Source organism: Myotis myotis, unplaced genomic scaffold, assembly GCF_014108235.1.
Source record: "Myotis myotis isolate mMyoMyo1 unplaced genomic scaffold, mMyoMyo1.p scaffold_m19_p_27, whole genome shotgun sequence".
In the NCBI taxonomy this organism is placed as follows: domain Eukaryota; kingdom Metazoa; phylum Chordata; class Mammalia; order Chiroptera; family Vespertilionidae; genus Myotis; species Myotis myotis.
In genome coordinates this window covers 2678580-2703419 of record NW_023416332.1, presented here as the reverse complement: position 1 = coordinate 2703419, position 24840 = coordinate 2678580, and the positions used below count along the sequence as shown (strand labels likewise).

Sequence of the window (24840 nt, the reverse complement as noted above, 5' to 3'; positions counted from 1 at the left end):
CGGGGCGGGCCGGGGCGGGGCGGGCAAGATGGCGGCCGCGCGGCGAGGTGAGGGCGCCCCCTGCGCGGGGCGCGGGGAACCGGGTCCCGGGCGGGTGCGGGGGGGGCGGCGGCCCGGTTCTCCCCGGGGCAGGACGGGCCGGGGCCCGAGCCGCCCGGAGCCGCCCCTTTGCCCGCCGCTCCGTCCCTCACGCCGGCGGCGTGGACCGGCCCCGCGCGGTGCCCGTGCCCAGCCCGTCCCGGCGCGGCCCTGACCGCCGCTCTGCCCTCCAGGGAGCGCTTCCCCCGCGCCCGTATCCTGCGCGGCGCCCCGTCCTCGGCGCCAGGACCCTTCCGGCTCCTTGGCCTTTGACCCCCGCCCCTTCCCCGAGTCCCAGGAGCGAGTGCCCGGCGCCGCGACTGGCGGGTCCAGGTGACTTCCGAGTGGAGGCTGCCGGGCACCTGCCTGCCCCCTTGCGCCCGGGAGTGGAGGGCCCGGGGCCGGGAGTGGGCCCCCCCCGCCCCCGGGGCTGACAGTGGGGGTGCCGGGAGTGGGGGGCCCCTCAGAATGCGCTCAGCCCTGTGGCAGGAACACACCCCGAGTGCGTTGCTCCGGAAAGCTGGAGGCGGTGTCTAACTGCTCCCAGTAGAGAGAAATAGACTTTATTTGGAGAAAACAATCTCTCCTCTCTCCCTGGCTCGTACCCGGGCCGTGGTCAGGGTGATGCCACCTGGGCACCCGGCTCTAGTGCCTGCTGTGCCCGTCCCTTGGTCTCGGCCTGGGTGTCGCTGTGAGGGGCGGTCCCGGCCCCCCCCGCCCCCATTCCCCCCCCCCCGCCCCCATTCCCCCCGCCCCCCGCTCCCGGGGCACCAGGGGCCGGACTCCGTGCCCACAGGTGCCCAAGCTGGAGGCCGTGCTTGGGAGGCCCGGCAGCCCCTCCGGCCCGGCCCTGGGTGGGCGCCCGGGCAGCACGGATGCAGGACGAGTCCTTAACGGCTCCCCAGCTCCCCTCAGTCCTCCTGCAGGTGCTGCTCTGCCTCGGCGGCACCTACGCCGCCCTGTACGTCCTGGCCACGCTCCTGCTGATCGCCTACAAAAGTGAGTCCGGAGCCGGCGGGGCGGGGCGGGGCGGGGGCTGCCGCTGCCGCCGGAACCTGAGCCCCCCGGGGTGCCCGCCCGCAGGCCAGGCCTTCAGTTACCCCCAGGATCGCCTGCTGCTGGACCTGACTCTGCTGCTGCTGACCGCGGCCCTGGAGGCAGCCCGCTGGCACTGCGGTGAGTGGCCTGGGCGAGCGCGGGCACTTAGACACAGGCGGCTGGCTCCCCGCGACCTCTGAGCGGCCGCGCCCGCAGGGCGGCCCCTGGAGACACCGGAACACGCGCTCGAGTGCTCCGCCAGTTGCCGGCGGCTCAGCTTTCGGTGAATTAAGTATTAATTCGTTCATTGAGAAGCTTGGTCCCGGACGCGCCCTGGGAGACAGGGCTCTGTGGGAAGCAGGGGCCGCTGGGGAGCAGCGCTCCCCTCGCAGCCAAACGCTCTGCTCCCCCTGCGCCCCTCCCGAAGCCGGATCCGTCGGTTGGTCTGTCTGTCTGTCTGTCTGTCCGTCCCCACCAGGACCGCTGGCGGAGGTGGGAGACCCTGGAGCTTCTGCAGAAGCACAGCGTGCCCTTTGCCCTGCACCCCTCCGCAGCTCACCTCCAGGCCCGGCTTCCCGCCCTGTCTGCCTCGCTAGCACTGTGGCTGCTGCGTGTTCGCCCCCCCCCGGCCACACCCCCGGCGGCCGTGAGGGCTCCGGACGCAGAAGCACGTGGGCCCTCCTGCTGAGTGCGTGGGCCTTAGTGTCCGCTGTCACAGACCAGGCTCCTGCCGTGGGCGGGTGGCCAGCAGCAGTAGAACCGCCTGCCCCACCCAGCTCCCCCACGGTGGGCCCCGGGCAATGGGCATCCGCATTTGCCACGATCGCCCCATTTGTGAACGGCGCCGTTGCACATTAGTTTTTCTGGGCCTTTACCCAGAGGGAAATATCTTAGGAAAAGGCGGGAGAACGCACTCGGGACGGTTTTCGGGAGCCTGACCCTCTGTCCCACCCACTCAGCTGACCCAGAGGCCAGGGTGAGGTCAGAGCTGCGGGCAGTCCCCACCCTCCCGAGGACGATGCCCCGTGAGTTTTGCTTTCCGACACTGAGCCTGGTGGTAGGTGGGCCTGCACTGGCGCCCTCCAAGGTGCGAGTGCGCCACGGGTGCGCTGGCGTTGGCCAGCCTCGCCCTCCGGGTGCCCGCGGCCTGGCACTCACCGTGTTTGTTCTGCTCTCCAGGCACCAAGGGCAACCTGACGGAGACCGAGCTGCCCCTGGCTGCCAGCCTGGTCCTCACTGTGGTCAGTTCCCTGCTGTCCGTCTACTTCCTGCTCTGGCAGACCCTGGTGCTGTGGGCGGACTCGGTCCTCAGTGCCACGCTCCTGGTGCTCCACGGCCTGGAGGCCATCCTGCAGGTGGTGGCCATCGCTGCCTTCATCAGCTAGCCGGGCGCCTCGAGGCCCTGGACAGCCCGGGGCCTCCGGGGGCCCGCGGCCGAGGGAAGGCATGTTCCTGCCGGGTGCTTGGGGGCAGGACCAGGGCAGAACCAAGTGTGGGTGATGGGGCCGGGGTGGGCTGAGTCAGGGCCTGCCCTGGGACAGACCTCGGGTGGCAGTGGGCTTCCCCTGGCACCGCCCGGCCTGGCCGGCCCCTCGAGGTGTGCCAGGCCGCACACATTTTCTCGCTGCGGCAGCATTCCGCACAGGTCTGCGCTCCGTGGGGCCCACACGACGGGAAACAGCGGGGGTGGGACAGGGCGTCCCGGACCCTCAGCGGCCCAGGCCGAGTCCCGGGTGGAAGATGCTGGGAGCCGGTCAGCTCTGTGGGTGCCTGTGGGCCCCGCAGCTCCTGCCCCCGGGCTCTGGCTCAGCCACCGCTCTCCCGGCCCGGGTAGGTGACAGCCACTTCAGGGCTCAGGTGTCCTGGCCTCGGCCATTAGAAGGCCAGTCACGTTTGCCCTGAGCGGGGCGGCTCCACGTCTGCTGTCAGCTGATCCTCCAGTCACCCCTCCCGTGTTCCTCTGGAATCGCATGTGCGAGTGGGTGTGTAGTTTCTCCTCACTGTGTTTTTAAAATAAAGAGTGTGTACACCTCCCCGAAGTTCTCCTCACTGAGGCCGCCTCCTCCAGCGCTCCCTGGTCAGGGGCCCACTGCGCGGGGCCCACCTCTGGCTCAGGCCCCTGCAGCTCTGGTGAAGGCCCTCCCCTGCGGCCCCCGCTGGGCCCTCGGCACATCCATCACCTCGGGGGCACCGTGGCTCCTCCAGGCCCGGCCCTCCGGTCAGTGTTGCTCCTGCGATGATGGGCGTGGAGTTCAGACGCCGCTCTGCCTCCGGGAGGGGCGAGGGCAGGCGAGTGCCTTCCCTTCTGGGTGCTCAGCGCTGTGACAACCAGGAAGCCCGTGCTCCCAGGGCTGGGCCTGAGGACGAAGGCCACTTCCTGCTCCCCCTGCACAGGCACCCCCTGCACAGGCACCCCTGCAATGCCTCCAGACCAGTCCCTGGGGCCCAGGCACCAGGGAAATGCAGTGTGGGTGGGCCTTCCTGCCCCCAGGGGTCCCCCAAGAAACCGGCTGTGCCAGCTGAGAGCAGGTGCATACCAACTGCCCAGCCCTCCTGGGCTCAGGCCCCCAGACCCTTTTGGTGCAGCCTTTTCAGCTCCCCCAGCCCCGGAGAGCAGCTGGACCCGGGGCCCTCCCATGGCCTGGGTGCCCACCTCCACCTGGGCCTGCCCTCTGCCCCTCTGCACTTCCTCCTCCTCCACTCACGGCAGAGGCCCAGGAGGGAGTCCGTGCAGGAGGAAGCACCCCTGTCCCTGGCTGGGCTGAGCGGGGAGGCACTGCCGGGAGCACTCCCGCCCCCACTGGCTCCCGACCCCAGCGCCCCCAGCCGGCCCCAGACGCCCCATCCCTCGGAGCCCGCTGGGCTGGTGCGGGAGAATAGAGGCTTCAGGAGTTCCTATTGGGAAGGGACCCCCCACCCCCACCCTGAGACACCCACTGACCGCAGCCTGGCTCCGAGACCGGCGGGGGCTGGAGAAAAGGGGACTCTGCCCCTAAGCTGGGACCGAAACGGGGCCCTGCCACCCCTTATGGCGCACAGCTCCGGGGACCGGGAAGGTCTCAGAGCCTCACCCTGCAGGTCCCCGCGCAAGAGGGGCTACTGCCTCCGCCCGCCCGCCCCTGGGCACCCAGCTCTAGGGGTGAGGTCTGGGCTGGGGGCCGCCAGCTGGTGTTGGGGATCCCCCGCGGGGAACCCTTGGGGGCGGGGCTTGGGCAGGGGCGGGGCTGCCGTCTGTGCCCCGCCCTCCCGGTGTTGTCCAGGTTCTAACCTGCCGCTCAGGTTCCTTCTGGCGGCTCCGCCCCTGTCCGGCGGCCCAGCCCTGCCGTCCTCCTTGCGCAGGAGCCCGGTGTGGACAGACGGGCGGACGGACGCGCGCGCGGACGAGGGGACTAGCGGGCGGCGAGCAGCAGGTGAGCGCCCGGGGGTCGGGGACCCAGCGCCCCCCGCCCCCCACCCCGCGCCTCGGCAGCTAGCGACGTGGGAGCCGCGCACAGACGGTGGCCCCCCGGCCTCCGCTTCCCCAGGCGGCGGGCGACGCGGGTCTGCGGGCCGAGGCGGGCGGGAGGCGGCGGGCGGGCGCGAGGGGCTGCGCCGGGCTCGGGGCGGGAGCCCGTCCCGCTGCGGCCCGTCCGGCCCGTCCGGGGCCTCGCGGGTGCGGGGCCCTTTGTGAGCCGACACCGCGCCGGCCGGCCGCCTGGGGTCAGTGGGGCACCCGGCCTCCGCCGACAGGGTGGTGAGGGGTCTCCCGCCCCGCAGGCCGCACCCGGTTCCTGGGCGCCGGGCCTCCGCGGGCGCCGGGCCTGGGCGCGGGCTCCCTGCGGGTCGGACGTCAGGCGCTTCCTGGTGGCGGCGCGGACACCGGCCGGGGCGCGGGAGGGGTCAGGCCCCGGGTCACGGCCGGGGTGTGGGAGTTTCAGGGAGGCGCGGCCGCAGGTGCCGGGGAGGGTCCGGCCGGCCGTCCGACCGCCCGCTCGCCCACATTCTTCCCCGGGGCAGCCCCGCGCAGGGTGTGCCTGTGGGGAGGCGCTCGCAGCGTCACAGGCCACCGCTGCCCTCGCCCAGGTGGAGTCTGCCCAGGCCGGGCCCAGCTGGCGCCCTCCCCCCTCTGCGCGCGCGCACACACACGCACACGCGCGCACACACACACGCACACACGCCGTGGCCCTGCCCAGGCCTCTCCAGGTCCCTGCCTGGTGCCCCGCCTGGTGGCTCAGAGCGCCGGGCGGGCCTGCCTCCCCAGGGGCTCAGCGTCTGCCTGCCCCCACCCAGTCCCTGCCTCCCGCCTGCCCCATCCACACCTGCAGCTCCCACCCGGCGGCCAGGGCCTCACCTGCCCCCCCTGGGCCTTCAGCTGACTCCTCCCCAAGGTCACCCGGCTACTGGGCTGGAATTTGAACCTGGATCGGGTCCCTCCACCCTCCCTGCCCTGTGTGACCAGGCACCAGGGTCGGCTCTCCCTTTGCACCCGGAAAATGACCGCAGTAAAACCAAAGTGCAGCCTGGCCCAGGGGCCCTGGGTGGCCCCATCAGCGGAAGAAGCCTCCTTGTCTTGTCCCCCACGGGACCCAGATGCCAGGGGCTGGACCACCTCCCTCTGGGCCTGATGCCCCCCACCCCGCCCGCCCGGGAGCTGAAGGCCACTGGTTCCCAGCCTGGGAGGGGCCCCATGTCAGCCTGTGCGTGTCTGAGTGTGCCCGCAGGTCCGGTTTCACCGAGGTGTGTGTGTACCTGGGCCCATGTGCCTAGTGCCCTTGGCTCAGCCCGCCAGGAATCCCATTAAACAAATACTCGGCTCACCCACTGAGGTCATGAGCATTCCGTTCATTCTCGAGGCGCTGATGGGTGGAGAAGCTGGTGAGCCCCCACCCTCCCTCCCCAGAGAGCCAGGACTCGGGCAGGTGGGCAGGTGGGGGCTGTGGCTGGAGGCCCCCAGGCCGCACACTTCCCGGGAGTCCTCCCTGCAGGTAGGACCTGGTGAAAGTGGCACATCCTGGGCTGCTCCCTGCCCTGGATGCCAGCGCCCCTGTTTGTGGCCGCTGGCCGGGGCCGGGACAGACCCCGACACTGGAGCCCTTTGCTGATGACCTTCAATAGGAGGAGAATGTGGGTCCAGCGTCCCCACGGGGTGCAGACCCAGGGGCGCCAGGCTCTGCTCCTGCCCCTGGGGGTCCCCCTGGGCTTGCTCGCGGCGCTGGGTCCCTAGGGCCCCCGGCTCCAACCTCATCCTGGCCTGCCCTCCTCCCGTCTCAGGGCCTCTGACACCATTCCCTCTGCTTAGAGGTGCTTCCTCCCCGCCCCCCTTAGAGCCCCCAGACCAGCTTCTCGCAGCCCCACCCCAGACAGCCTCTGGGAGTGGAACCCCTCTGCTGGCCCGTCTTGGGGTCCCTGTGGAGGACCCAGGGTCTGGGGAGAGATGGGGCCGCGGTGACGGCTGCTGGGACATGGCGGGGTAGGTGGCCCTGGGCATTGGATCCTGGGCAGGCGGTCAGGGCTCCAGCCTGGATCTGGGCGGGGGACGAGGAGACCCAGTGAGGCCACCGCCAGGCCGGCCGGGAGGCGTCAGCCCTGCTCTCCCTCCCCCCAGGGGTGAGCCAGGCACGGGGCCCTGGCCTCGGGCCACACTGAGATCTGCCCTCCACCACTGGCCACGCGGAGGACGCCATGAGCCAGTCGGGGTCTATGAGCTGCTGCCCAGGCGCTGCCAAGTGAGTCCCCACCCACCCGCTCACACCCCCCTCCCCTCGCCCCCCGCCCCCCCACAAGCAGTCCCGGGAAGGGGTGCAAACCCCGCCCTCACCAGCCCCTCCCCGCAGTGGCAGCCTGGGCCGTTCTGACAGTGCCACCAAGATGAGCGCCAAGGACCTGTTCGGTGAGTGAGGGTTGAGGACGGGAGGGTCTCCCCCACCCCCTCGGGCTGTGCTGGGCCCCCACCAGGGGAGGTGCAGGTCAGCCCTGGGCACCCAGGGAGGTTCTGGGACCCCAATCAACCAGCCGCTCAGGCCCCTCCGCGAAGCTCCGGGCCCAGTCCCCCCCTCCAGGTAAGGGGAGAGGCCTTTACTAATAATTCAGGGCCATCAATATTGATTCGGCTGAGCTCCTGCTGCAACCCGATCGGAGGGGACTGGGTGCCAGGTGTCTGCTCCAGGAGGGCCTGGCCACCCCCCAGGCCTGCCCCTCCCCCAGCCTGCCCCCTCCCCCAGGCCTGCCCCTCCCCCAGCCCTGCCCCTCCCCCAGCCCTGCCCCTCCCCCAGGCCTGCCCCTCCCCCAGCCCTGCCCCTCCCCCAGGCCTGCCCCTCCCCCAGCCCTGCCCCTCCCCCAGCCCTGCCCCTCCCCCAGGCCTGCCCCACACGCATGGGCTCATCTATGGGTGTGGACAGGTTGCCCAGTCTGGAGAGCCAGGAGCCCTGGGAGGGCAGGGAGATGTTAGCTGGCAGCAGGGGGGGCAGCCTCCTGCACCCCCACCACCGGGACAGACCCCAGTCCCAGGCACCATCACCGTCTGAGCAGGTCAGCCTGGATGGAGGGAGGGCTGCCTTCTGCCAGGACCTGCGTCTTTCCTGGTGGCCACGCGGGGCCCACAGAGCGGTGCCCCTCCCTGCTGGCCACCACCTCCATTCCATCCTCCCCGTGGCCCAGCCCGCGGGTCCAGCCACTTGGCCAGGGCACCCCGGGGCCGCCTGTGGGATGGGTGACTGGCGTCTCCCCGTTCAGAGCAGAGGAAGAAGTACTCCAACTCCAACGTCATCATGCACGAGACCTCCCAGTACCACGTGCAGGTGAGCGGCCCCTCCGGCTCCGGGGTCCCGAGCAGGGGAGCCGAGGCCCAGGGAGAAGGGGTCGGCCCGGCTCTGACACCCGCATCCAGACCAGAGGCAGGGACGGCCCACACCTGCCCTGGCTCAGCCACAGCGGGGGCCTCCCTCACAGTCGGGGATGCAGGGAGCCCTGCATCTGTGCTGGGGGGAGAAGGTACTGGTGGCCAACGCAGCACAGGTGAGGCCAAGGCCTGGTGCTGTCGGGAAGCTCAGGTGGGAAGACCCGGGGGGAAGGAAATTGTCAGCCTGGCCCCCAAACAAGGCCGCGAACTGAGGGAGAGGCTGGGACAGAGGCGCCGGCAGGAGCCCGCGGAGCCCTCGGGGCCTGGCTCTGACCCGGTGTCGGGAGGGCCGGCTCGGTCCACTCCCCCACCAGCTGCCCGCGCTTGCTCCTGGGTCCGTCTCATTCACACTCAGAGCTCAGGAAACATGTTCTCTACATGACCTTCCTGCTCCTGGCGGCTGGCCACATTCCTGGTTCCTGGTCATCGTCCAAGCCCGCGGAACAGCCGGGCTAGGCATGGCTGAGGAGAGAGAGGGTGATGGGGCCCTGGACCAGGAAGGCATGGACTTCCCTCCCCGCCCACAGAGGTCAGACGGGTCACTGCTTTCTGAGCCTCAGTTTCCTCATCCATACAATGGGTCCACAGAGACGCTGGAGTTTCTGTGGCTCTTGGACTGGGCCGTGTTGGGTGACCCGCCCTCCTCACCATCCTGGGCAGGCTGGTGACTGCTGCTGACTCAGTGCCCAAGGTCAGGGCAGGGAGGGTGAGCGGGTCGGCTCTGCCACCAGGCCTCCCAGCCCAACTCCTGGACTTTGGTCCCAGCTGGCCTGTGAGGGACCGCAGCCCGGGGGCACCTCGTCTGCCCTCCCTGCAGCCAGCACGGCTGGGCATGGGCAGGGTTTGCCTGCTCCTCCCAGGCGAGGAAACTGAGGCACAGAGAGAGGGTGAGAGGTGGGGGCTGGGTCAGACCCGCCGGATGAAGGGGGTGCAGAGGCCCCCGCAGCAGGTGTTTTCTTTGTGTGTTTGCTGACTTCTCTCTGAATTGGTGTCAGAGAAATTGGCGCTGAGGGTGGGGCTGCAGTTCTGTCATAGACTGTGGGGCCGCCAGGGGAATGGAGCTGCCTGGGGCTCCATCCCCCCAACACGGCCTCGTGCTGCCGCTGTGTCAGTCCCCCCCCACCTCGGGCTGCCTGTCCCAGCCCGTCACCACCGTTCTGCCTTCCTGAGAGGCCCCCAGAAATGACGTCACACAGCTCCTAACTACCTGGTTCTGCTTCGCCCAGTGTTTGAAGAAAATGGGAAGGGGGGCGGGACTCCTATGGCCGGGGCTGCAGGGATGCCTTGGGCGGCCGCTCTGTCCACCTCGCGGGCACTGCCCCTGGCAGGCGGTGGGCAGGGCGCGCAGAACCCCCCCCCCCCCCCGTGTGGCTGTCCATCCCTGCGCTCACGGTGGCTGCGGACAGGCTTCGCTGTGACGGCACCGATCGCGTCCGTCTCTGCCGTTATAGCTGAGGTGCTGTGGTCGGCATTGCTCAGCCCGAGGCGCTGAGGGTTCCTTCCGGCCTTGCCAGATGCTTCGGGCTTTAGGCTTTCACATTTCGGTCAGTGAGCCGTTTCAGTATTTTATTTTAATTTTTTCATCTGTAATGCTTACTCTCCTAAAAAAGTCATTTTTTAAAAAATATATTTTTATTGATTTTAGAGAGGAAGGGAGAGGGAGAGAGAGAGAAACATCCATGATGAGAGAGAATCATGGATCGGCCTGCACGCCCCCCACTGGGGATGGAGCCCCCAACCCGGGCATGTGCCCTGACCGGGGATCGAACCCAGGACCCTTCAGTCCACAGGCGACACTCTATCCACTGAGCCAAACCAGCTAGGGCAAAAAATCATTTTTTAAAATATGTTTTTATGGGTGTTTTTGAGAGAGAGAGGAAGGGGGAGCGAGCGAGAGAGCGAAACATCAGTGTGAGAAGTAGCCACCGGCGGCCCCCTGCACGCCCCCGTCTGGGGACAGAGCCGACCGTGCCCTCCCAGGAGCTCAGCCTGTGACCTCTGGCTCTCGGAGGATGCTCGGCCAGCGGAGCCACACCCGCCAGGGCCATGGGCGAATGTCACTTGTCACTTCACTTATTTGTTTGTTTGTTTGTTTGTTTTTAAATATGTTTTCATTGATTTCAGAGAGGACGGGAGAGGGAGAGAGAGAGAGAAACATCGATGATGAGAATCATGGATCAGCTGCCTCCTGCACGCCCCCTACCGGGGATCAAGCCCGAAACTTGGGCACGTGCCCTTGTCTGGAATTGAACCTGGGACCCTTCAGCCCACAGGCCGATGCTCTATCCACTGAGCCAGACCGGCCAGCGCTTAACTTCACTTTTGAGTGTGGGACTCAAGGCTAATGTTCCCTTTAGGAATGTGCAGTTATGTTTAAAAGACGTCCTTTCCTGCATTGGCGTCTTTGTCAGAAACCGATGAATCGGACATGAACGGGCCTATTCCTGGACTCCGACATTTTTCACTCATCGTAGTTTGATCGTCCTGAAATCAGGCAGTGGGAGTTCTCCAACTTTGTTCTTTTTCTTCAAAAATTTCCTGACTGTTCCCAGTTCTCTGGACTAAGATTGACACTGTAGAATCAAATTGTCTAGTTCTGACCCCAAAACGCCTGGCAGGGTTTTGATGGGCATTGAGTCGACTGTGGATGGATGTAGGGGGCGCTGGCGCCTTAGCGGCGAGCTGGCCTTGCGTTTCCCTCAGTCTCTCCGGCGTTCGCGGTCGAGTTCTCACACACGGTGTCTTCGGTAAATACTCCTTGGGCATTTGGTTTTTATGCGCTGTTATAAATGGTGCTTATTCTTTTAAAATGTCCATTTTCCAACTGTCTGTTGCTAGCCTGGAGAAAAGCAATTGAGTTCCTTTAAAGTAACCAAGTGCCCCCAGTTCTGGCTGAATTCCTTGATTTTGTTGTTGTTGTTAATCCTCACCTAAGAATATTTTTCCATTGATTTTAGATAGAATAGAAGGGAGGGAGGGGCAGGGAGAGGGAGAGAGAGAGAGAGAGAAACATCGATGTGAGGGAGACACATGGATTGGCTGCCTCCTGTACACGCCCAACGGGCCAGGGATCAAACCTGCAACCGAGCTACGTGCCCTTGACCAGGAATCAAACCGGCGACCCTTAGGTGCACCGGCTGACACTCTAACCCAGAGGCCCTCAAACTTTTTAAGCAGGGGCCAGTTCATGGTCCCTCAGACATTCCACACGTGCGCACTGCGGGCCGGGACACGTCGGCTGCTAAGCAGGACAGGCGGCGGCGGCAGAAACACCCGGCGGGCCGGGTAAATGTTTTCGGAGGGCCGCATGTGGCCCGCGGGCCGCAGTTTGAGGACCCCTGCTAACCATTAGCCAAGCGGGCCAGGGCCCTTGATTCCTTCCCGGGGATTTGGCTTGTGAGTGCATTGGGTTTCCGGGATGCGCATCCATGTGTCTGGAAAGAAAGGCGGCACTTAATTTCTTATTGCGGCCTCTTTATTTTTCCTACTTGATCGCCCTGGCCAGGACCACCACCCACCACCCCCACCACCCCCACCCCCACCCCACCCCCGGCCAGACAACACTTGATAGAATCCCAGCCTGGCGCCCCGGCTCCGAAGACGGCCGTTGGCATCCCCGTCGCACACGCTGCGTGTTTCGTAGCCACGCTTTGTGGAGGGAGGACGTGCCTTCCTTCCTCCGTGTGCTGAGACTTTCCATCCTGAAAGGTGCTTGAAAGGTATCAGACGCCTTTTCGGAATCACACTGTTTGGTTTTCATGAATGTTGAGCCAACCTTGCATTTCTGGAGTAAGCCTCATTATTCACTGTCACCCTTTTTATCTGTGTGTGTCCTAATTGCTAAGGCTGCGTGAAGGCTTTCTTTTTTGCGTCGATGCTGGTTAGATATTGGTCTGTAATTGTCTTTTCCTGGGGTGTCCCTGGCAGGTTTTGGCGTCAGGGTGATGCTGGCCACATAGGGAAAGGGGGTGCTCCCCTCCCACACCTTTCCTCCCCCACGGGGCATGCGTAGCCTGAGACTTGCAACCTGGGGAGCAGTGGGCAGTGGCGGCTCGTCCCAGGCTCACCCCCTGGGCCTGTCTCCAGGGCCCCCCTTTTCTCTGACTTCCCAGTGAGCCATAGCGGCCCCCTCGGCTCACTTCTCTCCCGTGACGTTTCCGAGAACCAAGGAGGCCCAGCCTACGCTCTCTCCTGTTGCTGCTTCTATCTCGGGCCCTCCCGTGTCTGTGTCCCCAGCTTCAGTAACTGTCCTCTCACAATAAAAAATCAGTACGTGGAGTGGGGAGGTGTTTTCAGGAAGAGTGACGAACGGGTGTTATGACTTTTCCCCAAATGCTTGTGAGGTCAGTCAGCCGGGGAGACCCTCTGAGGACGGGGCTTGCTTTGTGGGATGGCTCTTCTCTGCTCTTCTTTTGTTTTTTTTTACATGCCCTTGACCCGAATCAGACCCGGGACCCTTTGGTCTGCAGGCCAACGCTCTGTCCACTGAGCCAAACCAGTCAGGGCGGGAGGTTTTGACGATGAGTTTACTTCCTGCTGTGAGGTCTGTAGTGATGTCCCCTCTGTCCTCATTGTCGCTGATCATTTCTCTCTTTTTTCTTGATCGGTCTTGCTAGGGTTTGTCCGTCCCGTGCACCTTCCAGAACAAGCTCTGGGCGACCTTGGTTTTCCTCCATCGTCCGTCCGTCCGTCTGTCTGTTTACGAGCGTGTTCGTTTCAATCTTCATTCTCTCCCTCCGCTGACTGTGGGGTTTTATTTGTGGTTTTCTCTTCTGAGGAGGACGCGTCAGCCTTTGATGTGAAGTCTTCCCTCTTTGCTGACAAGGTCGCCGAGCCCGTCAAGAGCGGCGTAAGCTGCACCCTACGCTTGGGCGCGCTTTCGTACACTCAGTCCGGACACAGTTCCCCCCGAAAGAAACGGGCCTGAACTGTGAGTGTGCTTAGACGTGGACTTTTTGCAATAAATATGTCTTTTCTCTCCCTACGATTTTTCTTAGTAACATTTTCTTCCCTTGCTTACTGTATCGTAAGGATACCATATAATATCCGTAACATACAGAATGTGTGTTAACTGACTATGTATGTGCTCAGTAAGACTTCCAGTCGACAGTAGGCTATTGGCAGTTACGTTTGGGGGGAGTCGAAGGTTATGTTCTGATTTTTTCTCTTTCTTTTATGCTCATGTTTTAATGACACACGTTGCTCAAGGGTCACCTGCGCCTCCTAACCTTCCTGTGACTTCTTTGACAGGAAGGGTTGTTTAGAAGCGTGTTGCTTAATTTCCAATTATTTGGGGGATTTTCCAATTATCTTTTTGTTATTCATTTCTAGTTTATTCCGTTATGGTCAGAGAACATACTCGTATGGTTTGACTCATTTGAAGTTTACTGACTTTTTTCGGGCCCCGCGGCGATGTTGGGTTTGGTTGGGTTGGGTTTGGTGAGGCTGGGTTTGGTGAGTTTGGGTTTGGTGAGGCTGGGTTTGGTTTGGCTGGGTTTGGTGAGGTTTGGTTTGGCTGGGTTGGTTTGGGTTTGGTGAGGCTGGGTTTGGTTGGGTTGGGTTGGGTTGGGTTGGGTTGGGTTGGGTTGGGTTGGGTTTGGTGAGGTTTGGTTTAGTGAGGTTGGGTTTGGTGAGGTTGGGTTTGGTGGGGTTGGGTTGGGTTGGGTTGGATTGGGTTGGGTTGGGGTTGGTTGGGGTTGGTTGGGGTTGGTTGGGGTTGGTGAGGGTGGGTTTGGTGAGGCTGGGTTTGGTGAGGTTTGGTTTGGTTGGGTTGGGTTTGGTGAGGCTGGGTTTGGTTGGGTTGGGTTGGGTTGGGTTGGGTTTGGTGAGGCTGGGTTTTGCTGACGGATGGGCTGCCTTATAGACTCTCATGCACTTCTGCCCACTTACCTCGCTAGCCGGCGGATGGACATGGGGTTGGGTCCAGCCTGTCATCACCAACGGGTCTGCCTGGCACCTGCGCAGGCGGCTCTCCACGTGCCTGGCTCCCCGCACAGGGCACACCCCACCCACAAGGACTTGTCAGTCCTGGCCCACGGACGAGGTTAAAAATCCAACCGGGATTTAGTCCTAAAGGAACGGTCTCGTGTCTTTCATTCAATGCGCGTGCGGACAGTGGTCGGTAAGAAAAGCGCTAGAATCTTTTCCCGTCGGCTCTGTTCGTTCTTCTGCCAGGTTAGCTGCCGAGGTGCGAGTCCTTCACTTGTTTCTTTATCGATTTATGTACCTGCTGTTGGTGCCGTAGTTGTCACACTTGACAAAGCAGAGCTGCCCCCAGAGTAAGAACCATCATTGTGAGGCATCGCCCTGGCCCCATTCAGGGCGAGAGCGTCGGCCCACGGACTGCAGGGTCTCGGGTTCGATTCCAGTCATTCTGGTGAGGGGCACGTTCCTAGGCTTGATTGCCGGCTCTGGGTCGGGGCACGTGCAGGAGGCAGCCCGTCGGTGTGTCTGTCTCTCCCCTTCCCCTCCGCTCTCTCCGAAGACAGCGGGAAGACGCCGCGGGGAGTGGCATCTTGCTCTTTCTGTGGGTGACGACATTAGCCTTCGCCGACCTGTGACATCGACGCTTTCCCCACTTTGTTTTCCCTTTGCATCTGGACTCTTCCCGGGGAGAGATGCATTTATCTTTTTATTACGTCACCTAGATGGTCTTTCTCTGGAGCCCCTGGGTTTCCTTCCCTGAGTGGGCGCCCCTCGCGAAGGCCTTTCTGAGCCGATCAGGACTCACCCAGGGCTTTCGCCCACGCCTTCACGGGGCCCTGTGCTGCGGTTAAGTCTTCACTGTCTGGGGTCGGTGTCCCTGTCCATCCAGCTGTCCTGGGGCGGGGGGGGGGGGGGGGCTGGCAAAGGGAGGGCTGGGCTGGGCTGGGCAAGAGTCCCCAGGGTGCCACCCGGACGCGCACTGGTCCCCTGCGCCGTCCGGAGGTCTGCTGTGTGCGGGCGCTGCCCCGGCCGGGGACACAGCGCAGACTCCCTGCCCTCCGCAGGGAGCACAGAGGCTGTCACGTAAGATGACGTCAGCTCATGACGAATGAAACCCACCCGTTGTGGCTCAGGGGTTGGGCGTCGACCTAGGAACCAGGAGGTCGATTCCCGGTCAGGGCACAGGCCCGGGTTGTGGGCTCGATCCCGTGTGGAACGTTGAGGAGGCAGCCAACCCGTGATTCTCTCATCGTTGATGTTTCTCTCCCCCCCCCCCCCGCCCCCCTGCCTCCCGTCCTCTCTGAAATCAATAAAAACATTTAAAAACACAAACCCAAGGCCGGTCGGGGGAGTGGTGACGGTGATGCTGCCGCCGGAGGGCGGCTCCGAGATGGAAGGCGGGAGGTGGGCACAGTGAGCAGAGGTCTGTGGGAGCCCACCAGGCGGGGGGGGGGGGGGGGGGGTGAGGGCAGTGGAGGCTCTGTCGGGCCCCGCCACGGCTCAGGCAGCCACAGGGAGCAGTCGCCCCGTCAGACCCAGGCAGGTGTTTCTCCGTGGCCCCTGGGCGTGGCCCCTGGGCCCTGGCTCGGGGCACCAGGAAGGCTCTGTCCAGAGTGACCCCGCCTGCCGCCCCCAGCACTTGGCCACGTTCATCATGGACAAGAGCGAGGCCATCGTGTCCGTGGACGACGCCATCCGGAAGCTGGTGCAGCTGAGCTCCAAGGAGAAGATCTGGGCGCAGGAGATGCTGCTGCAGGTCAACGACCAGGCCCTGCGGCTGCTGGACATGGAGTCGCAGGTGGGGCGGCCTCCCCGCGGGGATGGGACGGGGGCCGGTGTGTGCGCGTGTGCGTGCGTGTGTGCGCACGCGTGTGTGTGCGTGTGCGCGCGAGTGTGTGTGTGAGTGTGCGTGTACGTGAGTGTGCATGTGTGCGTGTGTGCGCGCGCGTGCATATGTGTGTGTCAGTGTGTGCGTGCGTGTGCGCGAGTGTGTGTGTGCGCGAGTGTGTGTGTGGAGGGCAGCTGGCAGGGAGGACTGGCCGGGGAGAGCCCAGGCAGCCAGGTCACACAGGGCTGCCCCCGCCTCTGCAGGGGCTGACGTGACTCAGGAGTTGAGCTTCTACCCAAGAACCCAGGGGACACTGGTTCGGTTCCTGGTCAGGACACAGGCCCCGGTTGTGGGCTCGATCCCCAGAGTGGGTTGTGCAGGAGGCAGCGGGTCGATGTTTCTCTCGCTCCTCCTCCCTTCTTCTCTAAAATCAATTAAATCACTTTTTTTAAAGAGTCTGTACACAGGCTGTGCCCCGCCTGGACCGCTGGGTCCGGGGGTCTGTGTCCATCTGTGGCCACTGCTGCGTGGAGCCCGCCTCCGGGCCACGCCCCCGTTCTGTGCCTGCGAGTTATGCCGGGCTGCGTCCGTGGCACCGGCTCCAGGTGCTGGGCCCACACGTCACGCCCACGCTGTGGCCCTGTGTGTTCCTCGGGTCCAGCCCGTGTTTGAGCCACGTCTGGGGCTCACGGCTGTGCGACCGGCTGAGCCTGGTCCGAGCCCCCTTGTCTCCCAGGAGGAGCTGGAGAACTTCCCGCTGCCCACCGTGCGGCACAGCCAGACGGTGCTGAACCAGCTGCGCTACCCGTCGGTGCTGCTGCTCGTGTGCCAGGACTCGGAGCAGAGCAAGCCCGACATCCACTTCTTCCACTGCGACGAGGTGGAGGTGAGCGCCCGTGGGGAGGAGGTGGGCGGACTGGGGGGCGTGGGGAGGAGGTGAGCGCCCGTCGGGTGGAGGTGAGCGGGCTGGGGGGCGTGGGGAGGACGTGGGCGCCCATGGGGAGGAGGTGGGCGGGCTGCGGTGGGGGGTGGGGAGGTGTGGGGCCCTGGGGTGGAGGTGAGCGGGCTGGGGGCCCTGGGGAGGAGGTGAGCGGGCTGGGGGCCCTGGGGAGGAGGGGAGCGGGCTGGGGGGCGTGGGGAGGAGGTGGGCGCCCATGGGGTGGAGGTGGGCGGGCTGCGGTGGGGCGTGGGGAGGTTTGGGGCCCATGGGGAGGAGGTGAGCGGGCTGGGGGCCCTGGGGAGGAGGTGAGCGGGCTGGGGGCCCTGGGGAGGAGGTGAGCGGGCTGGGGGCCCGGGGGGGGAGGTGAGCGGGCTGGGGGGCGTGGGGAGGAGGTGGGCGCCCATGGGGTGGAGGTGGGCGGGCTGCGGTGGGGCGTGGGGAGGTGTGGGGCCCATGGGGAGGAGGTGAGCGGGCTGGGGGCCCTGGGGAGGAGGTGAGCGGGCTGGGGGGCGTGGGGAGGAGGTGGGCGCCTATGGGGTGGAGGTGGGCGGGCTGCGGTGGGGCGTGGGGAGGTGTGGGGCCCGTGGGGAGGAGGTGAGCAGGCTGCGGTGGGGCGTGGGGAGGTGTGGGGCCCGTGGGGAGGAGGTGAGCGGGCTGCGGTGGGGAGGAGGTGGGCAGGCTGCGGTGGGGGGTGGGGAGGTGTGGGGCCCTGGGGTGGAGGTGAGCGGGCTGGGGGGCGTGGGGAGGAGGTGAGGGGGGGGAGGTGGGCTGGCTGCGGGTGGGGGGTGCGTGGGGAGGTGTGGGGCCCAGGGAAACAGCCTGACCCGTCCCCACAGGCGGAGCTGGTGCATGAGGACATCGAGAGCGCGCTGGCCGACTGCCGCCTGGGGAAGAAGATGCGGCCCCAGACCCTCAAGTAGGTTTGGGCCCCGGAGGGAGGAGGGACAGGGGGAGGGGGCACCCCAAGAGGGCTGGCAACGAGCGGCCTTTTCCCCACCCCAGGGGCCACCAGGAGAAGATCCGGCAGCGGCTGTCTGTGCTGCCTCCCCGCCAGGGCCCCGCCCCGGTGCCCTTCCAGCCGTTCGCCCAGAACTCCGGGCCCCCCAAGAACCGAGTGGGCCTGCCCGTGCCACCCAGCGAGCCAGGTGGGCGAGGGGCTGGGCTGGAGGCTGAGCCCGTCTGGTCTGCGGGGGCTCAGTAGGCAGCAGCTCTGCTCCCCTCCCCGCTCCAGGCTACCGCTCCCAGGAGGCGGCGGACGAGGAGCCCCCAAGAGCTGTGCTGGCCCAGAGGATAGAGAAGGAAACGGTGGGTCTCGGCCTGAGGGCACCCTCCCCCCTGCAGCCTGCACCCACCCCTTGCCCCTGCACCCACCCCTCGCCCCTGCACCCACCCCTCCCCCCTGCAGCCTGCACCCACTCCTCCCCCTTGCACCCACCCCTCCCGAGACCAGGGGCCTAGAAGCAGCCCGTGCGGCTGTCCCTGCCGAGAGGGTGGGCGCCTGGCCAACGCTGCCCCTGCTCTGCCCGCAGCAAATCCTCAACTGCGCCCTGGACGACATCGAGTGGTTCGTGGCGCGGCTGCAGAAGGCGGCCGAGGCTTTCAAGCAGCTGAACCAGCGCAAGAAGGGGAAGAAGAAGGGGAAGAAGGGCCCGGCAGGTGTGGGCGCGGAGGGGGCGGCGGGGCTGCTCAGGCTGTGGGAGGCCGCGGGGCGCAGCGACCGGCCAGGCTCACGCCCCCCCCCCGCCCCCCCGCAGAGGGTGTCCTCACGCTGCGGGCGCGGCCGCCCTCCGAGGCCGAGTTCGTGGACTGTTTCCAGAAAACCAAGCTGGCCATCAACCTGCTGGTGAGTCCGGCGGCCGCCCTGCGGGTGCCCAGCCCCGCCCTCCGCCCGAGGTCTGCCCTTTGCTCACTGGCGCCCCCTCCCGCCCGCAGGCCAAGCTGCAGAAGCACATCCAGAACCCGAGCGCCGCCGAGCTGGTCCACTTCCTCTTCGGGCCGCTGGACCTGGTGCCTGGGGCGCGGGGGCGGCGGGGGGAGGGGGGGATCCACCGGGGTGACCCCCTCTGAACCCCACTGTGCCCCAGATCGTCAGCACCTGTGGTGGCCCGGACATCGCACGCTCTGTCCTCAGCCCCCTGCTCTCCCGAGACGCCGTGGGCTTCCTGCGGGGCCACCTGGTCCCCAAGGAGATGGCGCTGTGGGACTCCCTGGGGGAGACGTGGACGCGCCCCCGGTACACAGCGGGGGGCGGGGAAGGACGGGAGGGGCGCAGACCAGGATGGCCCCCAGGCCCAGCTGGCGGCTCCGGCGGGGCGTCCCGGTGGGTGGGCATCTCACCCATCTCCCCCCGCAGCTCCGAGTGGCCTCGGGAACCACAGCTGCTCCTCTACGTGCCCAAGTTCCACAGCGGCTGGGAGCCCCCGCTGGACGTGCTGAGGGAGGCGCCCTGGGAAGTGGAGGGGCTGGGCTGTGCCCCTGCCGAGGAGGTGAGAGCGCCCACCCGCCTCCACCCCCACCCCCACCCCCACCCCCACCCCCACCCCTGCTGCTGTCTCCCCCCACCCCTACCCCCACCCCCACCCCCACCCCTGCTGCTGTCTCCCCCACCCCTACCCCCACCCGCACCCCCACCCCTGCTGCTGTCTTTCCCCCACCCCTACCCCCACCCCCACCCCTGCTGCTGTCTCCCCCCACCCCTACCCCCACCCCCCACCCCCACCCCTGCTGCTGTCTTTCCCCCACCCCTGCTGCTGTCTCCCCCCACCCCTACCCCTACCCCCACCCCCACCCCTGCTGCTGTCTCCCCCCACCCCTACCCCCCACCCCCACCCCCCACCCCCACCCCTGCTGCTGTCTCCCCCCCACCCCTACCCCCCACCCCACCCCCCACCCCTGCTGCTGTCTTTCCCCCACCCCCACCCCCACCCCTGCTGCTGTCTTTCCCCCACCCCACCCCCACCCCCACCCCTGCTGCTGTCTCCCCCCACCCCTCCCCCCACCCCCACCCCACCTCTGCTGCTGTCTCCCCCCACCCCCACCCCCACCCCTGCTGCTGTCTCCTCCCCCCTCCCGCCTGACGCCCGGCACCAAGCCCAGCGGCCCACTGTCCCCGCAGCCCACTCCCGCCGGCCGGCCGCCCTTCCGGAACTCCCTGAAGCAGAGCCTCGTCCCCGAGCCCGCAGCCCCTGGAGACGGCCTCCCCGCAGTCAGCTCCCCGCACGCGCACAGGTGGGCGCCCCTCCAGCGAGGGGGTGACACCCCCCCTTCAAATCACAGGCTCTGGGTACCTGCCACCAGGTGGCAGCAACTGCCTCCCTCGTGTGGCTCAAAACAGCACTCTTCGCACTGGAACCAGGTTTTCACTCAATGTTTACGATGTAAATTTAAGGGAAAATGGCCAAAGCCCCCCCTAAACTCCCCTCTGCACCCCTCCTCTTGTGTCTGCACTTCGTGTTGTAGAGTCGTGGGTAGGCCTTTACTGAGCTTCCGGGGGTCTTCCAGCCCCTGCCACCTGCTGGGGTTGAGTTAGACCCACCCTCGGAGCCCAGGAGGAGGTGGAGGCTCTGGGTCCCCTCCCCCAGCACACGCACACGCACACACGTGCACACATACACGCACGCGCACATACACACACGCACGCACACACTCATCTGGAAAGACCACATCCCTCAGGCCCAGGATCTGCCTGGAGCTCTATCCTGCCAGACCCCGCATTCAGCTTCAGGAGGGGCAGGTCCTAATCCAGGTTCCCGCCACCTGTCTCCCTCCGCCCCCGCCAGCCACGTCCCTGGCCTGGGCCGCAGTGGAAGAAACATTCTCGTCCTTTGACCGGGCTGCTCCACCCTGGCCAATCCTGCCAGCCCGTCCCCCCGCCAAGGCTTGGGGGGCTCCAGCCTCAATCCCTCCCTCCAGTGTCTGGAGGCCACACCTGGATGAGGGAGGCGCCATGATGATGGGGGCCAGGGTGGACCAGGAGGCTGGGCTGGGCTGGGCTGGGCGGTAGCCACAGGCTTGCTCAGTGCTGAGGTCAGGACCGCCCAGAGGCCTCGGCCCCCCGCCCCCGGTACCCTAAGCTCAGGCACTGACTGTGCTGCTCCCAGTGGCCGTGACCCTCCCTCCTGGGCAGCTGCTGTGACCTTGACATTTCTTGGGCACACGCCTGGCTGTGGTTTCCCCAGGGGCTGGGCCTGGAGACCCCTGAGGTGGCCCAAGGCGCCTGGGTCCCGCCGCCTCCACCCGTCACCGCACCCCCACCTCCGCGCCCGGCCCCCCCACCCTCGATGCTCTGGGGCTGTCACAGTTTCCATTCCCGGCTGCGCCGCGCTCGCCACTGCAACCTCGGAGAGAACAGACCGGGAGGCAGCCGCACACCGGAAGCTGCTCCCCAGCCCGGCCCGGGTCCAGGAGACCCGGCCCGCCCTGGGCCTCAGCTGCTCCTGTTCCACGCAGGGGCTACGAACCCACGCCGGCCATGGCCAAGTACGTGAAGGTTCTCTACGACTTCACGGCCCGAAACGCCAACGAGCTGTCGGTGCTCAGGGACGAGGTCCTGGAGGTGTGTGGGCTGGCGGGAGGGGACTGCGGGGGGCGGCGGGAGGGGACTGCGGGGGGGCTGGCGGGAGGGGACTGCGGGGGGGCTGGCGGGAGGGGACTGCGGGGGGCTGGCAGGGGGTGGGGGGGCGGACTCATGACCCTGGGACCCGCTTGGCTGCCACCCTTTCCCCAGCCTGGCTCCAGGCAGACACTGGATGAGGGCCCCCCTTGGAGGCCTCGGAGTGGGAGGGGGCTGTGCTGGTTCAGGACAGAGGGTGGGCGCTCCCTGTGCCACTGGGGGAACCTCCCACCCCGCAGGGCTTGTCATCCATGCCCACCTCTGGAGCCCCTCTGGGCACCATCTGGGTTTGGTGCCAACCCTAAATCTGGGTCACCCGCCAGGGGAGGAAAGTGGGGCGAGCGGAGGGTGATCTATATCCGCAGCCAGGCTGGGGCACCTCGCTCAGCGGCAGCGGAGAGGGGGGGGCGGGGGAGGTGGGGGGCAGGGCCCGGCACCTGAGGAAGGTGTGACTGTCCCCTTATCCTCTGGACCATCTGCACAGGGGCCCACCCAGTGGTCCCCGCACTCACTGCCCGTGGCCGGAGGGCAGGGGGGCTGCTGGTCGGTGACTGGGTGACAGTGGGTGACGGTGGGTGACGGTGGGTGACGGTGGCGGGCGCCCGCAGGTGCTGGAGGACGACCACCAGTGGTGGAAGCTCCGCAGCCGCAGCGGCCAGGCTGGCTACGTGCCCCGAAACATCCTGGATGAGATCCGGGCGGAGGAGGCCGGCGCCCCCCACGAGGTGATGGTGATGGGGGTGAGCGGCCCTGTCCCCCCACAGGCTGGGTCCAGTGGGGGTGGAGGGGGGGCAGGTGCATGGGCCTCGGGGAGAGACCCCCTCTACACCTGGAGTCCTCGCTGCAGGGGCTCCAAGGTCTGGCCCCAGACCAGTGGGGGCCTGGACAGGTCTTGGGAGGGAAGGGGGCGGGGCTCCTGCTGGAGGGAGATGAGTGACGGGAGGGCTCCGCCCCGCCTCCCCCACCTGCAGGCGGGTCTGAAATACTGGGGTCCTGCCAGCCCCACCCACAAGCTACCCTCAGGCTTCGCTGGAAACAAAGACGGTGAGGGGGGCGGGGCGGGGCGGAGTGGGGGGGGGGACACCTGGGGGGGAGGGGAGGGGAGCCCGGCCGAGGGCGGCCTGACCCGCTGGCCCCGCAGAGATCATCCACCACATGGACGAGGTCAACGACGAGCTGGTCAAGAAGATCAGCCACATCAAGGCGCAGCCGCAGCGGCACTTCCGCGTGGAGCGCAGCCAGCCCGTGCGCCAGCCGCTCACCTACGAGTCGGGCCCCGACGAGGTGCGCGCGTGGCTGGAAGCCAAGGCCTTCAGCGCCAGGTGAGCGGGCGGCGGGCGGCGCGCAGGCAGGTGGCCGGGTGCGGGTGGGCGAGGCCGCCACGCCCGGCAGGACCCGCCTTCACCCCGCCCCCCGTCCTGCAGGATCGTCGACAACCTGGGCATCCTGACGGGCCCCCAGCTCTTCTCGCTGAACAAGGACGAGCTGAAGAAGGTGTGCGGGGAGGAGGGCATCCGCGTGTACAGCCAGCTCACCGTGCAGAAGGCGGTCCTGGAGGTGAGCCCGCGCCCGCCCCCCGCGCCCCCCTCCCCCCCTCCCCGGCCTCTCGGGCGGGGCCTGACCGTCCGGTCCGAGGCTGAGGCTGCCCCCTGCCTGCCCTAGAAGCAGCAAGGAGGGTCGGAGCTGGAGGAACTCATGAGCAAGTTTCATTCCAAGAAGAGGCTGGAGGGCGACAGCTAGGCCTGGCTGGGAGCACCCGCTGCGGGCGGCACGGCCCCCACCCGTGCGTGGAGTATTATTTTTGTATGTGTATGTATGGGGTACCATGGACACAGAGGGGGTGCGCTGCTGGCGGGGCCTGCACCTGGCGGGGGGCCAGCTCACCTGCCTCCTGCCCATGGCCTGCCCTTGGGCTCAGCAACGCCCCGCCACACTCAGCCCTGCCCAAGGCCCACCTCAGCCAAACTTGCCGCCTGGAGGTGCCAGCCCTCCCAGCTCTCCCCACACCTACCCCTGAGGCCACAGAAGCCCCCTCGCCTCTGGCCTCCTCCATCCACAGGGGTCCCTGGGACTGGGACTCTGACCCTGTCCCACTCCCATGACTGCTCACTTCCCCATCCACTGTCCCCCGCCCCCGGCTGGCTGTGGGCCAGAAGGGCAGCAGCCCTCAGCCACCCAGCCACCCTGCCGGCCCCAGATAGCGCCCACAGCGCCCACCCTGTGCTCTGCTCCCCGGGTGGCTGGGGGCGGTGGTGGTGGTGCTGTACTCCCTGCACCTTTTCAAGAAGCAGGTGTGGACTGGACTCACCCAAGCACTGGCCTTGGACATCCCACCCCGCCCCCACTGCCCACGCCCCCACTGACCACGCCCCCACTGACCACACACCCCCTGACCACACACCCCCTGCCCACACCCCCACTGCCCACACCCCCGCCCCATCCCTGAAGCAGAGCCCAAGAAAGGAACTTCTCCGGCCAGTCTCGCGCCAGCCTCGCCCTGCGTGCTGCACAGGGGCCTGGAGGCCTGAGCCCTGGGCTCTGCAGACCACACCCCAGAACTGAGAGCCACACTCCGAGCGAGGCCCTGACATTAAACCGGTTTCTCCGCGAGGCCCCGCGTCTGTCTCCTGGAGGCGGGGGTCGTGGTGGGTCAGGGCGCGTGAAGTTGCACCTTTGTAAGAGCCAGCGGGCAGGGGCAGGCTGTGGCCAGGCGGTCTGCTCACCCTGACCCTGGTGGGAGCCCTGGGAGCCCCCCCCTGCACACTATCCAAGACGGGCGGGGGGGAGGGGGACACGCCTGGGAGGGGAGAGGCTGAGAGGGGCCCTGCCCAGAAGGCGCAGACTGTCACCCAAGACCAGTGGGAGGGGCGGGCTGCCAGAGCTCAGGTGGGTGGGGAGGGCGGGGGCGTGAGTCGGGAGCCAGGAAGCCGAGCTGCGGGTGCGGTGGGGGAGGGGAGGGAGGGGCTGAAGGTGGGGCAGCCGGGAGGGCGTCCGAGCGGGAGCCTGAGGTCTCCGAGGAGCACGGGGAGGGCTGCACTCGGCACCGCGAGGCGCCTGACCGCCGGCCACGCCCCCCCTCGGAGCAGGCCGCCGCGCCCTCTGCTGGCGACTCTGCGTGCTGCGTCCTGACCCGCGTGGTTCTGAAGGAGCCGGTGGGGCAGCCCGGGTCAGGGTCAGGGTCTGCAGCGGGATCTCCGCCTGCCTGCGGGGAACTCGGGCGCAGAGGGCAGGCGGGGCTGGCGGGAGGGCTGACCCGGCTGCTGGGCCGCAGGACGGGCCAGTCCCAGGTCTGGGAAGCTCCCCGTGGCTGGGGCGGGCCACACCCGGCCAGTCTCCCGCGGGCTGGTCAGGGGGCGGGAGGTGTCTGGTCATCTGGGCCACTGCGGCTTGACCATCACAGCCTCCCCCCAGGAAAGGAAGGACCCCTCCAGGCCAGAAAAGAAGCTCTGGCCTCACCCTGGCTGGGTTGGCTCAGTGGATGGAGCACCAGCCTGCGAATCAAAGGGTCTGGGGTTCAATTCCGATCAAGGGCACAGGCCTGG

General features: G+C 66.9%; 2 protein-coding genes across 3 annotated transcripts; both read left to right on the top strand.

The window, feature by feature from the left end:
* The first annotated feature begins 18 nt into the window (after window positions 1-18).
* TMEM80 (transmembrane protein 80) lies at window positions 19-3150 on the top strand. Its single transcript, XM_036295708.1, has 5 exons — window positions 19-47; window positions 273-292; window positions 984-1077; window positions 1162-1254; window positions 2296-3150. The coding sequence occupies exons 1-5, from the start codon at window positions 29-31 to the stop codon at window positions 2499-2501; spliced, it is 432 nt and encodes a 143-aa protein (XP_036151601.1). The 5' UTR covers window positions 19-28; the 3' UTR covers window positions 2502-3150.
* A 1225-nt stretch (window positions 3151-4375) lies between these two features.
* EPS8L2 (EPS8 like 2) lies at window positions 4376-23909 on the top strand. Of its 2 annotated transcripts, none has more exons than XM_036295701.1 (21): window positions 4376-4526; window positions 6701-6821; window positions 6930-6985; window positions 7828-7892; window positions 15555-15716; window positions 16483-16632; window positions 17523-17602; window positions 17689-17831; window positions 17918-17991; window positions 18216-18342; window positions 18441-18529; window positions 18619-18693; window positions 18771-18919; window positions 19040-19172; window positions 19802-19914; window positions 21136-21241; window positions 21907-22023; window positions 22270-22342; window positions 22440-22620; window positions 22723-22855; window positions 22961-23909. In XM_036295701.1, exons 2-21 carry the CDS (start codon window positions 6778-6780, stop codon window positions 23036-23038), a joined length of 2148 nt encoding a protein of 715 aa, XP_036151594.1. In that variant the 5' UTR covers window positions 4376-4526; window positions 6701-6777; the 3' UTR covers window positions 23039-23909. The 2 variants fall into 2 exon arrangements, with proteins under 2 accessions (XP_036151594.1, XP_036151593.1); XM_036295700.1 differs by having other exon boundaries at window positions 21907-22038.
* Window positions 23910-24840: the final 931 nt, after the last annotated feature.

What these genes read in the sequence shown, in the direction of transcription:
- TMEM80 (XM_036295708.1), top strand. An exon ending in GGAGCGCTTCCCCCGCGCCC is followed by an intron (nt 293 to 983) that starts GTATCCTGCGCG and finishes ACGGCTCCCCAG; the next exon opens with CTCCCCTCAGTCCTCCTGCA. An exon ending in CCTGCTGATCGCCTACAAAA is followed by an intron (nt 1,078 to 1,161) that starts GTGAGTCCGGAG and finishes GCCCGCCCGCAG; the next exon opens with GCCAGGCCTTCAGTTACCCC.
- EPS8L2 (XM_036295700.1), top strand. Translation starts at nt 6,778, where the DNA reads ATGAGCCAGTCGGGGTCTATGAGCTGCTGCCCAGGCGCTGCCAA. An exon ending in GGGGAAGAAGGGCCCGGCAG is followed by an intron (nt 18,343 to 18,440) that starts GTGTGGGCGCGG and finishes GCCCCCCCGCAG; the next exon opens with AGGGTGTCCTCACGCTGCGG. An exon ending in ACGAGGTGATGGTGATGGGG is followed by an intron (nt 22,039 to 22,269) that starts GTGAGCGGCCCT and finishes CCCCACCTGCAG; the next exon opens with GCGGGTCTGAAATACTGGGG.